The following is a 15,222-nucleotide window of genomic DNA, read 5'->3' as shown; positions in this document are numbered from 1 at the left end:
GAGAGTTATTCCTTGTTGCTTATAGCTCCATCTTACAGATATTTATTTTTTCTTGTTTTCCCTCCACCTCATTTCATAGATATTAATTTAGGTTTATTTTATGATTCAAATATCTACTTCCATGCTGCTTTTAAAAGGCGAGCATGTCTTCATCTGGTGTCATTTCCCAAAACTATGCTGATTAAAATGTTTATCAATTTTGATATCATCTTTTGGCTAGTTTCTTAAAGCATATTTCCAGATATTAGTGGCCATAGTGTAATACTTGGCCTTCTGTTCCTTTGAATCCTATTCACCCATCCTACTCTTTCCTTCCTGTTACTTAGTTTCTATTGACAGCTTGACCTTTTATAATACTGAAGACGCCACAGATAATAGCACAGGTTTCCTGAGCTATCACTACTTGGGCTAAATCTGGGCAGCACCGGTGGCTCAGTGAGTAGGACGCCAGCCCATATACTGAGGGTGGAAGGTTCCATCCCAGCCCTGGCCAAACTACAACAAAAAAATGGCCAGGCGTTGTGGCAGGCGGGCGCCTATAGTCCCAATTACTGAGGAAGCTGAGGCAAGAGAATCTCCTAAGCCCAAGAGATGGCGGTTGCTGTGAGTGGTGATGCTACAGCACTCTACCGAGGGCGACAAAATGAGCCTCTGTCTCTAAAAAAATTCATTAATTAAAAAAAAATAATGATCTTTCATGTCTTCGGGGTATACCATCTTAGAGGAGAATTGCAGATCTTCTGAAGGTGGTCGATGTTCACTTCTACTATATTTTTAATTTAAAATTACTACTGCTTTACTTTCTTTTTTGTCTTCCTACACTTGGCTGCTTGTGCACTTCCAAAGTTTTTTTTTTTTTTTTTAAGGACTTTAAAACAGTGAGGATGTCCTCTAGAAAAATGTTCCCATTTGTTCTTAGGTTTGTGCGGATCTGTGAAATTAACTCTCACTTGCCAGTATGATACTAATGACCTACCTACTTAGAAAGAAACAAAGCTGAAATGCTCTTGCTTTTTAGGGTCACATGTTTTTATTCTCTCTCTTTTTTTTTTTTTTAGAGACAGAGTCTCACTTTATGGCCCGCTGTAGAGTGCCGTGGCTTCACACAGCTCACAGCAACCTCCAACTCCTGGGCTTAAGCGATTCTCTTGCCTCAGCCTCCCGAGTAGCTGGGATTACAGGCGCCCGCTATGACGCCCGGCTATTTTTTGGTTGCAGTTTGGCCGGGCCGGGTTTGAACCCGCCACCCTCTGTATATGGGGCCGGCGCCCTGCTCACTGAGCCACAGGCACCGCCCCCTCTCTTTTTTTTTTTTTTTTTTTTTTAATGTTGGGTTTACTTTTTTCTACTTTCTTTCTTTTTTTCTTTTTTATTGTTGGGGATTTATTTTTATTTTTTTATTGCAGTTTTTGGCCGGGGCTGGGTTTGAACCCGCCACCTCCCAGCGTATGGGGCTGGCACCCTGCTCCTTTGAGCCACAGGCACCGCCCCTATCGTTAGGGATTTGTTGAGGATACAAGAAAAGAGGTTACACTGATTGCATTTGTTAGGTGAAGTCCCTCTTACAATACATTGTTTTTATTTTCAACTAAAAATTTTTTATGACTTTCCTCTGTCTAATAATTGACTTTGCCAGTTGTGATGCTTTCATTAGCTGGAAATATTTATAGACTCTTGTTTCTACTTTTTCAAAAAACAGTCCTGCAATGCTTAGAATATATCTGAACCTCTCTTTAAATAATTACATATTCTACATTATCATAGTATAGTACCTGCTCAGTATTCCAATGGTATCATTGTGTTTTGTGCTTCATAACCAATCAGATCATTCTAATGTTTTACTATTTTGAAGAATGAACACCCACTCTTTTCAATGAATCTTCACTCAGGAAGATTGCTACAGGAAGGATTCTTTATAATATTTAATTGTTCTTTGTGAATGTGGTTAGAAATAAATAGAACAAAACTGGCTAACATCAACGTTTTGTTATATTCTCTGTACTTCTTTTTTTTTTTTTTTTTGTAGAGACAGAGTCTTACTTTATGGCCCTTGGTAGAATGCCGCGGCATCACACAGCTCACAGCAACCCCCAACTCCTGGGCTTAAGTGATTCTCTTGCCTCAGCCTCCCGAGTAGCTGGGACTACAGGCACCTGCCACAACCCCCGGCTATTTTTTGGTTGCAGTTTGGCCGGGGCCGGGTTTGAACCCGCCACCCTTGGTATATGGGGCTGGCGCCTTACAGACTGAGCCACAGGTGCCGCCCATCTGTACTTCTTTTATTAAAATATTTTTTATTTGGATTCATTGAGGATACAAAGAATTAGGTTACACTGATTGCATACACTGTGACATTTTGTCCCCCTCCTTCCTTCCCTCTCCCTGTTCCCTCAGTCTCTTACCCACCACATCTTATTAGATCATCTATTGCCTTCATATTAGAGTTGAGTACATTGGATTCTTCTCCATTCTTGGGATGCTTTACAGAGAAGAATATGTTCCAACTCAGTCCAGATTAATACAAAAGATATAAAGTCTCCATCTTTTTAATGGCTGCATAGTATTCCATGACATACATGTACCACAGCTTGTTAATCCATTCCTGGGTGGTGGGAATTTAGGTCGTTTCCACATTTGGGCAATTGTAAATTGACCTGCAATAAACAGTCTAGTGCAAATTGTTTTTCTGCTGGGTAGAAGCCTAGTAAATGGGATTGCAAGACCTTAAAGTACTTTTTTAAGACAACATTTATAAAAAGTAGTTTGTATTTATCTTCACATTTGGTGTTGTTTTCTCTGTTTAGGGAATACAACTGAGACAGTGCAACCTGAAATAAAAAATGAAACGGAACCCCATTTTATCTTTAAAGTTTCAGACAACACTAAAACCTATTCCCTGATGCCATCCACTCCTCACCCACCAAAGGAAGCAAATCTATCTCCAGGTTTCTCCTGCTCCCTGAAGACTGCTCCGGCCACCACAGCTACATTAAAGAGTGATGCAAAAGCCTCCCAGGTGTTTTCAGAAAGGAATATCCTATCCCACTGCACAACGCCTTGTGAAAGCCACAGCGGTGCCCATGCAGCTGCTGGAGAATGCACTGGAATTGCACAGCCCGGTGAAATGTCCCCTCTTTCCTCCCTGTCTACACCTAGGACAGATTCCTTAGTTTTCTCTGAGCCTCCCACTGGTCCACCCGAGCAGCCAACTGCTAATCAGCCAAATCAGCAGTCTTCATTCCTCCCCTCCCCTCATGACCTCGCTTCCTCTCTGATAGGAGATGATGAGCAGCATTCTGAAGCAGATGAGCCCCTGTCAGATGAGCCTCTCTCCGAGGAGCCCCTGTCCCAGCCTGAAGAGAAACTGCCCCACATTGATGAGTATTGGTCAGACAGCGAGCACATCTTCTCGGATCCCAATATTGGCGGGGTGGCAATCGCCCCTGCACACGGCTCCGTTTTAATTGAATGTGCCCGACGGGAGCTTCATGCTACGACTCCTGTTGAGCACCCAAACCGTAATCATCCTACTCGCCTCTCCCTTGTTTTTTACCAGCACAAAAACCTGAATAAGCCCCAACATGGTTTTGAACTAAACAAGATAAAGTTTGAAGCTAAAGAAGCTAAGAATAAGAAGATGAAAGCCTCAGAGCAGAAAGACCAGGCAGCTAATGAGGGTCCGGAATTGTCCTCTGGAGTAAATGAATCAAACCAAATTCCTTCTCGTAAAGCATTAACATTAACCCGTGACAATGTTGTCACCGTGTCCCCTTATGCTCTCACACATGTTGCAGGGCCCTACAACCACTGGGTCTGAATGCTTTCCCCTCCCCTCTTAATGCCTTTGCTACTTCTGTGTATTTTTTCAAGGTGCTGTTAAGAGAAAGTCATCTTGTCGTTTACTATATCTTCATCTCACCCATTTCAAGTCAGAGGTAAAAAAAAAATGCGGTGGGTATTCTTAACTGTGACTATATTTTGACAATTGGTAGAAGGTGCACATTTTAAGCAAAAATAAAAGTTTTATAGTTTTAAATACATAAAGGAAATGTTTTGGTTAGGTGTTAACCTTGATAGAATCACTCAGTTTGGTGCTTTAAATTAAGTCTGTTTACTATGAAACAAGAGTCATTTTTAGAGGATTTTTAACAGGTTCTATGATGAAAAATCAAGATACACAGTGTTAACTCTACACAGCTCCTGGTGCTTAAACCACATCGACACAGTTAAAAATAAGCTGAATTATTATTTGATGGTGCCATTGTTCCAGCATCTTCCAATCATTGCTAGAGAATCCGCATATTCCTTTGAAATAAACGTATGAAATGTTTTCTCAAATTTCTCCTGTATAAAGTAATTCATTATTGTTAGTAATGGTTGGAGGCTGTTCAGAAATTGTAAATATATATTTTAAAAGCACTTTCTATTTTTAAAAGTAACTTGAAATAATAGAGTATATGAATCCTATTGTCTATTGTTTGCATATTTGCTTACAAGAGAAATCATTTACCTTTGCTGTGTAGAGTTCCATCTTGTTAACTGCAATATGTATTCTAATCACATGGTTTGTGTTCTTTTTATGTGTCCTTTCACATTCTCAAATATTAGCAATTTATAGCATACAAAATCGCTAATGCAAAAATTGTAAATAATCTCTAATTGAAATTAGGAAACATCACCAGTATTGATCAACATTTTCTTTGTTTCGAATTAACTAAGAGCGTCTCTTCTGGCTTATTCAGCAAAAATGTTCTCAATTTCCTTTCACTCCAGCTTTCTCAATATAATCTATGAGAATGGTGTTACCAAAAGAGATGAGATAGAATAGGTTTCAGAAGAGTCAGATGTTTCTAATGTTTCAAGGTGATAAAAATGTAAAAATTAAGTTGCCGAAACCATATCCATCCCAAATTGCCTTATTCTGAAAATCTGATACAGAATAATAAAGTGTAGAAATCTTTAGAAAACAAATTTCTTATCAAAAATCCTCCCCTCCCATACCCCAGTTGAATAGTAGAAATGGTTTTATAAACATGGTTTTGTCTATTAAAGGCTAATCCATTCATTTAGCATATTATATTTGGGAAAATGATTACTTGTTATAATTGCCTGTTTTCTAGGTAACAGGAACACAGGCATTTTGTTCATTCCCCCCCCCCATTATTTTACTGACTCATTTAAGGCAAAACAAAAGGGATTACCCAAACAACATGTTTAGAATGAACTCTCAATGTAATACTTGATTCTGTTAAAATGTAGAGGTGCTATAACATTCAAAGTGTCAGATTCCTTGGGAGTATGGAAAACCTAATGGTGCTTCTCCCTTGGAAATGCCATAGGAAGCCCACAACCGCTTATACCCAAAATTTTGGTGCAAAAGCAAACAGTTCCAGTAAGCTCTCTAAGGAAAAACATGTTGTAACTTATTTAAAATATATATGGTGCAAAGTATCAGTTTCAAGCTTTTGACTAAACCAAGTAAAGGAATATGAAGGGATTGTAAATAATAAAATGTCAATTGACAGACCATCATCCTGTACAAGCAGATATCTGCTTCTTGAATATGTAAAATAGGGTAATTCATTTACTTGTTTTAGTATTTTGTGTGCCTTAGATTTCCGTTTTAAAACATGTATATTTTTGTGAGCCTAAGGTTTCTTATGCATATAAGTATATGAATAAGTGATCGTTTATTGCTTCAGCTGCTTCAGTGAGATATTTACTAGTATTAGATTATCAGGAATACACCCTTGTGATATTACCTTTTAGATTTTAGGCCTTAGCTCCCACTAGAAATGATTTCCTCATCCAATTTAATGGGTAAAGTTTTATGGCCCTTTATCCATCCGCCCATCTGTTCCAGTCTACACTTAACTGAATACCTGAAACTTTTCAGCATCCTTTTCGTTTTTCTTTGCATTTTTTTATTTGTTTTCGTGATGGTTTGTAAAGGCTAGTCAAGTAAAAGCAGTGAGAGTGGAAAAGAAACAAAGAAACCTGTAACTGGTTCTGATCAATGATGTGTAAACACCAAACACCACTGCCGCTTTTACTTTCTAGTGAAGCATCACCTATAACATAGTGAACTTGAGGAATTACGATTTTAAAACATGACCTTATAAATATTTTTAAAGGAAATAGCAAATTACCTTAAACAATCGTGATAATATATCTACCATTTTCCAAATCAATTTCTCTGCCTTTAAAGACGTTTCTTAACAATTTAATCATTAAACATCAGTGTTCAATTATGGAACTGTTAGGAATTGTGAATCTTGTTGCAGTTTACTAAAGAAGTTAAAATACCTAGTCTCAACTAAAATGTTTCCATTCCATTGCTGTATTTAACATCATGAATGGACTGCCTACCCTGTTTGCCCTCCTGTAGGAACCACATTGGATTCCTACTTTGGACTCTTATTTCCTAATTTTAATAGTTCCTGGTCCCATTCCCTGCCCTGTGATTTTAAAACAGCTTGTGCTTATTCAATGTTCTGGCACATTGTCATTGTATGGTGGCTATACTGCTTTTAGTATGCTCTTTCTCATGAAACAAGGAAATAAATTTATTTGAAATGACAATTTCACTCCTAAAACTGACCATCTAACATTTCTTCCCCTCTTGTTTTATTGCGATGATCTCCTTTTCTTATCTTGTATGTATAGTACTCAAATTGGGTTTTAAATCTTCTGCATTTGTCCATGTTATGATCATTGAATTCATTGATACAAGACCTCTATGTTAGCCCACTTAATTCAAAGTATGTTGCAAAGTTACCAGCGCCTACCTGTTAGGGAATCCTACAAACTCCTGCCCCTCAAATCCATTTCCAATGGTTCTTTGGCCATTGTTAAAATTTCTTGTTTTCTTGCACTTGTCAGACTTACATCTTTTTTTCCATTTCATCCACACAGTACAAAATAAGACATATCATAAACATAATGAAATATATTATTGAAAAGTGAGGCTATCTGAAAATGTATAGTCTAGGTAAATTGGTGTAACATGTTTACATCTCAAATAACCTTCCAACATAAAGTCTGCATGTGGATGAAATAATTTTCTTAAATATAGAACATCAATTAGATGAGATCCATAATCAATTTACTTAAGGCATAACACCAATACTTACTTAATTGAATGCATGCCCTTGTGTAAATGAGCCACTGTTTTAATTTACATGAAATAACCTACTTTCTAACATTACTCCAGTGGACCTCTACTTATTATCATTTCATAATAGCATGCTTGAAAATAACCCTAATCTCTTTTTTAAACGAAAATTAACTTTTTAACCTGAGAAAAAGTTATGACATTATTGCATGACAACTTCCACCAATAGTGGGCACAGCATATGATATGCAGGTGCCAACTAAATCAGTGCAACCTTTGCACTGTGTGCAACCTTTATAGTTACCTTCAATTTCACATCTCAATGCACAGAAATCTTTTTGTCTCAAATCTAACACAACTATAAGCTTTGATCTGTGGAAATTTATGACAAAAGAATTGTGAAATAAGGTGATATGGTAGCGGGCTCTCAAAGTGGTAAAAGCCACCTTAGAAATAATAATTCAATCACTGAGGCCAGTAGAGGTTTTCAATTCCCCTGGAACTTAAAACATATGTAAGAAGTTAGGAAAGATTGGATTTTTGAAACAAGTAAAGGTTATTTCCACTGTATATACTACCTAGACATAATTGTACAGTCTATTCATTCCCCTAACCTAGTTGGCCTCACAATTAAGTCCTAGCATAGTGTATTGTGATGTGGTTGTCTACATGAATTGGAGTCCCATTGTACTGTGCATAGCTCCTAAGCTTGCCCATATTGTATAGAACTTGTAATTGTTTTCATGTCTCTTTGAGAGAAGGTCTCTGTCACCCTGGATAGAGAGCCTTGGCATCATTATAGCTCACAACAACTTCAAACTCTTGGGCTTGAGCAGTTCTCTCGTCTCAGCCTCCTATGTAGCTGGGACTACAGGCATGGACCACTGTAGTGGGCTAATTTTTCTGAGTAGAGACAGGGTCCCAATCTTGCTCAGGCTGGTCCCCAACTCCTGACATTAGGTGATCCTCTTGCCTGGGCCTCTCAGAGTGCTAGGATTACAGGCGTGAGCATCTCACCTGGCCTTGAACTTACTTGTAACACCAGTCACAGGACACCACTTAACCAAGAGATGTAATCACTACATGGCTGCTGAAGGGAATCTGGATTTATCAGAAGCGTGCTCCAGGTTGAGCTTTCTACCAACAGCTTTAGAGAATGATGTAAACTAGGCAGTGCCTGTGGCTCAGTGAGTAGGGGGCCTGTCCCATATACCAAGGGTGGCGGGTTTGAACCCGGCTCTGGCCAAACTGCAAAAAAAAAACAGCCGGGCATTGTGGGGCACCTGTGGTCCCAGCTACCTTGGAGGCTGAGGCAAGAGAATCGCCTACGCTCAAGAGCTGGAGGTTGGGGCGGCGCCTGTGGCTCAGTCGGTAAGGCGCCGGCCCCATATACCAAAGGTGGCGGGTTCAAACCCGGCCCCGGCCAAACTGCAACCAAAAAATAGCCGGGCGTTGTGGTGGGCGCCTGTAGTCCCAGCTACTCGGGAGGCTGAGGCAAGAGAATCGCTTAAGCCCAGGAGTTGGAGGTTGCTGTGAGCTGTGTGATGCCATGGCACTCTACCAAGGGCCATAAAGTGAGACTCTGTCTCTACAAAAAAAAAAAAAAAAAGAGCTGGAGGTTGCTGCGAGCTGTGACACCACGGCACTCTACCAAGGGTGACATAATGAGACTATTTCTTAAAAAAAAAAAAAAACGATGTAAACCACGGCTCAGGAATGCAACTCAGAAAGTTGGAATCTGTATTTCATTGGAAGCAAAAATTGTGTGTTTTTAAAATTTATTTAGATTCATTGGCATGGATTCATTATATAAAATAGAAACTGAATTCTTCTGTTAATTTCTGAAAAATTCGAGGTGGACTTTCTGGAGGATATCTATTTCTGTCCACCTTGAACTCTACAAACTCAAGTTCTCTGCCTTCTAGTATCTGGATGATGTTATTTCCTTTTTCTTTTGGACTCTCAATTAAATACTATTATTTGCTTTGAAAGGCATATATTTTATTCCCTCAAGCTATCCAAAGGTAATCTTTATTTTGCTCATTTTCTTTTTTTTGTAGAGACAGAGTCTCACTTTGTCACCCTCAGTAGAGTGCTGTGGTGTCACACCTCTCACAGCAACCTCCAGCTCCTGGGCTTAGGTGATTCTCTTGCCTTAGCCTCCCAAGTAGCTGGGAATACAGGCACCTGCCACAACACCCGGCTATTTTTTTGTGGGAGTTTGGCTGGGGCTCGTTTGAACCCGCCACCCTGGGTATATTGGGCCGGCACTCTACCCACTGAGCCACAGGCGCCGCCCTTGCGCCTCATTTTTAAGGGCCCTGTAGTGTGCTCAAACTTCTCTTTTGGTAATATGCTGTATTTACTATTTTTTCACAATATTTAATATTCCTAGCTGTAAAATTCCATCATTAAGTCTATTTATCATTGGCTGCAAAACCCCCGATCCTTCCTGGAACGTAAATTTTCTGGTTTGTTCAACTGTAGATGTCCTATGTTCAAGCAAAACTTGGTCCAAGATAGGAATGTTATTATCAGATAATAAAACATACTAGCTGGCTCGGTGCCTGTGGCTCAAGCAGCTAAGGCACCAGCCACATACACCTGAGCTGGTGGGTTCGAATCCAGCCCGGGCCCGCCAAAAGATGATGGCTGCAACCAAAAAATAGCTGGGCATTTTGGGGGGGTGCCTGTAATCCCAGCTACTTGGGAGGCGGAGGCAGGAGAGTCGTTTGAGCCCAGGAGTTGGAGGTTGCTGTGACGTGTGACATCTCAGCACTCTACCCAGGGCGACAGCTTGAGGCTCTGTCTCAAAAAATAAAAAATACTAGCTGATTGAACCGTTTAAGTTTGACTATAACTTTGAAACTCCTTGCTTAACAGTATAAACCTAGTTTTCCTAAAAATAAAAATTTTGTCCCTAGCAACTGTTACGTAAGGCATTCTCTTTTGTCTTGTTCATAGAAAGAAATCTTGCAACTGTCAGAATGTTTTTCATTCTAGTGGAACCAACATCGGAAAGTAATTTGGTTTCTTCTCCAATTGGCAAAGTATGAACCTTAAAGTCCTTAACCAGCAATTCTCCTTGTTTTCTCTTTTTACTGAAGCTGCAGTCTTACTAAGTACCCTCTCATTCTTTTCACGGTTTTTATTTTTTTCTTCAGGTTCTCTTTAAATTAAAATCATCTACCTGTTCCCTCTCCATTTCTCTGTCCTGTCTCCATTACCCAGATACCTTACATGAATATACATGGTTCATTTTAAGAATAGCAGTGATCTTGGGTGGCGCCTGTGGCTCAGTCGGTAAGGCGCCGGCCCCATATACCGAGGGTGGTGGGTTCAAACCCGGCCCCTGCTGAACTGCAACCAAAAAATAGCCAAAAAATAGCTGAGCGTTGTGGCGGGCGCCTGTAGTCCCAGCTACTCGGGAGGCTGAGGCAAGAGAATCACTTAAGCCCAGGAGTTGGAGGTTGCTGTGAGCTGTGTGAGGCCACGGCACTCTACCGAGGGCCATAAAGTGAGACTCTGTCTCTACAAAAAAAAAAAGAATAGCAGTGATCTTGGTCAAGTTGTCTTTCCCCATCTTTTAAAATAATGTCTCAGAAGTCCTTTGAAGTGTAATGCCCTAAGGAACCAAGAGCTTTCATTCAACTCATTTTCAGGTATAGGGAAATTCAGTTTTTAGGAGTAGGTAAGAAGTCACAAGATCAAGGTTAATAATCTGAGTGCTCTCCCTCTACCTATCCCAATAATGTTTTACTCTTTGTATTAGTGTTTGAGTATTTTATATACAAATTGTATAAGAAGTTAAATATTTTAAGTATATTTCTGTATGGCTTTATTATGTCTAATGGAAATATGCCCCTTTGGAATTCTTTGGTTGTTGGCAGTAATAGGAGCTATTCTATCTCAATGAGAAAGGTTAAAAAATGAATTGGAGGTAATTGGAAGAGGGAATAAGAAAGCCATCACAATGTGTTTTTTGAGAATAAGGAGAAATTAAGGGGCAGAAAGGAGGGACAATTGTGCTCCCATCAGTAGAGTTCACTCTTCCTAGCTTAAGAGCAAGAAATATTTTGAATATTTCTTCTCTCTACTCCATAATCTATCTGGGAAAATTGCTGGAAAAAACGAGGAATCACTTTGAAAGCAAATAAGGTAGTAATAAAAAAGTATAATCCTTATACATTATTGTATTTTAGGTTATTAAACTGTTCTGCTGTGTGCAACTTTTCCCCCTCAATACTGAGGGTTAGACAGGCAAGGGACTTTTTTGTGTGTGTTTTTTTTGGCCGGGGCTGGGTTTGAACCCACCACCTCCGGCATGTGGGACTGGCGCCCTACTCCTTGAGCCACACCACCCAGGCAAGGGACTTTTAAATGGGAAGAATAGCAAATGGCAATAGCAGGCTCCCATCACAGCAGGTTAATCAATTGAAAATAAAACATTTGGCCAGGAGTGGTGGCTCACGCCTGTAATCCTAGCACTCTGGGAGACCAAGTCAGGTAGATTCCTTGAGCTCACAGGTTTGAACCAGCCTGAACAAGAGTGATCTATCTCTACTAAAAATGAAAAACTGAGGTAAGGGGATAACTTGAGCCCAAGAGTTTGTGGTTGCTGTGAGCTGTGACACTACGGCACTCTACAAAGGATGACAAAGTGATACTCTGTCTCCAAAAAATAAATAAATAAAATAAAACATTTAATATCTGTAGACTGCTAAATGCATTTCTGTACCATAAGCAAAGACTTAAGAGTAGAAAATTTGCAGACCTGATCTGAGCATAATCTAAAATCTTATTTGCAAAAATATTTCTTATTGTGTTTACTAAAGAAGGTCTCACAAATTTCCTAATTTCTGCATTAGTGTTTCAATTTATGAAGTTTTATAATTTTTCCTCCTTAGAAAAGCTCTTTTCATAAAGGAAATCCCTGTACAACTAAAATGGCTTCTAAATATATTTCTTAAACATTGCTTTAACAAAGATTAAGGTAAGCATGTCACAATCAAAATTTAATGTATTAGTTATACTGACATGCAGACTTCTTGAAGTAAATGTGCTAGGTCGACATTATATTTCCCAGCCCCTTATGGTAAAAATGCAAACTTGTCAGCATCTCTTAAGAAATAGTACTGTCGGGGCAGCGCCTATGGCTCAGTGAGTAGGGCGCCGGCCCCATATGCCGAGGGTGGCGGGTTCGGACCCAGCCCCGGCCAAACTGCAACAGAAAAATAGCTGGGCGTTGTGGCGGGCACCTGTAGTCCCAGGTGCTTGGGAGGCTGAGGCAAGAGAATCGCATAAGCCCAAGAGTTAGAGGTTGCTGTGAGCTGTGTGATGCCACGGCACTCTACCTAAGGGCAGTACAGTGAGACTCTGTCTCTACAAAAAGAAAAAAAAAAAAAAAGAAATAGTACTGTCTCCTACTTAGTTGAGTGTGTTTTGTTTTGTTTTTTGTCCTGCTTTGTTTCCAGCCACACAAAATCTGTGGATCGATGAATGAATATACCTTTGCCCAGAAAATTAAGAAAAATAATGAGATATATTTGTAAAGTTTTTAGTAACCTCTTTATAGTAACAACTATAACCTTATAATTATATTTACAACTATAAAGAGGTAGGTTATTTGGCCATCCTGTTAGCACATTCTGGGTCACCAAAAAAATAGGCCAAACTGCTCTAAATATTCAAATTCCCCTTTTGGTAATTCAGTTCCGTAGCAGCCTCTCTTCACCAATCCCAGTTTGTGCTGTGATGAAATGGCTTTACAAAAATAGGTCTTTAAAACACGTTAAATATTTTTTATTGCAATGTGTCTTTTTTTGTTAACTTTTATGAGATAACATTGTGATAGGTGCTTTAAGAGAAATATTTTTCCAGTAATGGTTTATAGTAAAAACTAATGGCAGCTTTTGCATTGTAATGTATGGATGGATGGTCATATTTGGGTTACTAAGAAATCTGGTGTTCCCTAACAAAAAACTTGCAAAAATACTTGGTAGGAAGAAAATATTAATTTCTAGGTTTGTTCATTTTCTCTCTTGCACTATGGTTATCTACCAAGTAATTCTCCCTTTGTTCAAAGAAGAACCTAAACACTTATTCTTGGCGGGAGTAAAATATTCATAGATTCTTCACCACGGTGGAATAGAGTAGTGCTGACTTCTCAGTGCAGAAATAGCAATTTCTTAAGTTAATATTCCTGTCTTCTGGCCAGGCGAAGTGGCTCACGCCTGTAATCCTAGCACACTGGGAGGCCAAGGTGGGTGGATTGCCTGAGCTCACAGGTTTGAGACCAGCTTGAGCAACAGCAAGACCCCGTCTCTAAAAATATCCGGGTGTATCTGGGTGTTGTGGCGGGTGCCTGTAGGCCCAGGTACTTGGGAGGCTGAGACAAGAGAATCACTTGAGCCCAAGATTTTGAAGTTGTTGTGAGCTGTGACGCCACAGCACTCTACAAAGGGCGACAAAGTGAGATTCTTGTCTCCAAAAAAAAAAAAAAAAGGAAAAAATCCTATCTTCTAGCTGACCTCTTTTTCTCTTTGGGGTGTATTTACTATTTATTTTTTACCTTTGATTTTTTTGCTTTGGAGGATTTATTTTTACCTATTGCCGTCCTACTGTATTAAATATCCTGTACAATGAAATAACTTAGCAAGGAAATGCTTTTAAAACTCAACAAAGTCCGTTTTTAAGTTTTAGTATATGCAGGAAACAGTTTTTAAAGAAAGCACTTCACCATGTAGAAGGGAAAGAGATAATTATGATGATTTCAATTCATGATCAACAATCAGTCCTCTACAAACAAGGGAACACTTACTAGCAGTACTTGAAGACTTGTAAGTTGGAATTGCATGTTACTTGAAAGATCTAATTAAGCTAAATTTTGGTGCACAGCAGTTGTACATGATTTCATGTTTATGTAGCAAAATGCATTGAAATGTTATTAGTATTGAAACATACATGTAAAGATAGTTGTGGAAATTGTTCTATTTTCCTTGTGTGTCTCAGTTGTTTAGAACATAAAGGTTTTTTTTTTTTTGAATTGTTCTAACTGAATAAGGCTAAATGAATACTGTAATTGAAAATATATTTTAAATCTTTGTCATGAGTTTTTTAAAAAAACTATTGCGAATTGTATCATTCCTGATTACACAGAACTTTGTGGGTGGTTTTAAATAAATTTTATACTTCTATTTTGCACCTGATAGTCTAATTTTTCTTTCCTCTTAAAAATCATATTTAAAATTTTTGATATTCAGGGCGGTGCCTGTGGCTCAGTGAGTAGGGTGCCAGCCCCATATGCCGAGGGTGGCGGGTTCAAACCCAGCCCCAGCCAAACTGCAACAAAAAATAGCCGGGCGTTGTGGCGGGCGCCTGTAGTCCCAGCTGCTCGGGAGGCTGAGGCAAGAGAATCGTGTAAGCCCAAGAGTTGGAGGCTGCTGTGAGCCGTGTGATGCCATGGCACTCTACCGGGGGTGGTACAATGAGACTCTGTCTCTAAAAAAAAAAAAAAAATTTTGATATTCATACAATTTACACATCTTAACTACAAAGGACTATAAGATTTAATATTTGGAGATGACCATAAATACAGATCAGTTTGCCACAAAACCAAAATGACCAGCATTTGTAGAATCCTTATACATGTCTGCCAGAAACCTCGATTTTTATGTAAATTATTTAATTCCCATGGTGATGATGTTAAGTAAGGAATCTTTATCCATTTTATAGATCAATTCTGAAGCTTGCAGTTATTCAGTTCACAGCACTAGTATTTGGCAGAGCTGTTACTCAACTCATGTCCTAACTTAAGTTTATCATTTCAATAAACTTAATTTTCAATACAGTTTGTCAGCAGCATTTTCTTTTCTTTTTCCTTCTTTCTTTCCTCCTTTCTTCCCTCCCTCCCTCCCTCCTTCCTTCCTTCTTTCTGTTTTTGAGACAGAATGTCACTTTGGCACCTTTGGTAGAGTGCTATGGCCTCATAGCTCACAGCAACCTCTTGGACTCAAATGATTCTCTTTGCCTCAGCCTCCCAAGTAGCTGGGGCTATAGGCACCTGACACAACACCCAGCTATTTTTAGAGGGGGAGGTCTTACTCTTG

At 39.2% G+C, this 15,222-nt stretch overlaps 1 protein-coding gene across 1 annotated transcript in view; it reads left to right on the top strand.

Annotated features, from left to right (window-relative positions):
* Nucleotides 1–14,317, top strand: part of TET1 (tet methylcytosine dioxygenase 1) — a 185,982-nt gene extending 171,665 nt beyond the window's left edge. Inside the window, exons 13-14 of the mRNA XM_053586385.1 lie at nucleotides 2,805–8,458; nucleotides 8,733–14,317. Of these exons, the coding sequence (XP_053442360.1) occupies nucleotides 2,805–3,817 (1,013 nt within the window). The 3' untranslated portion in view covers nucleotides 3,818–8,458; nucleotides 8,733–14,317. The remainder of the gene's footprint in view (nucleotides 1–2,804; nucleotides 8,459–8,732) is intronic.
* Nucleotides 14,318–15,222: the final 905 nt, after the last annotated feature.

Source organism: Nycticebus coucang, chromosome 3 (assembly GCF_027406575.1).
Source record: "Nycticebus coucang isolate mNycCou1 chromosome 3, mNycCou1.pri, whole genome shotgun sequence".
NCBI lineage: Eukaryota > Metazoa > Chordata > Mammalia > Primates > Lorisidae > Nycticebus > Nycticebus coucang.
The sequence above is the reverse complement of the archived record's forward strand: the minus strand, read 5'-3'. Positions and strand labels throughout refer to the sequence as shown.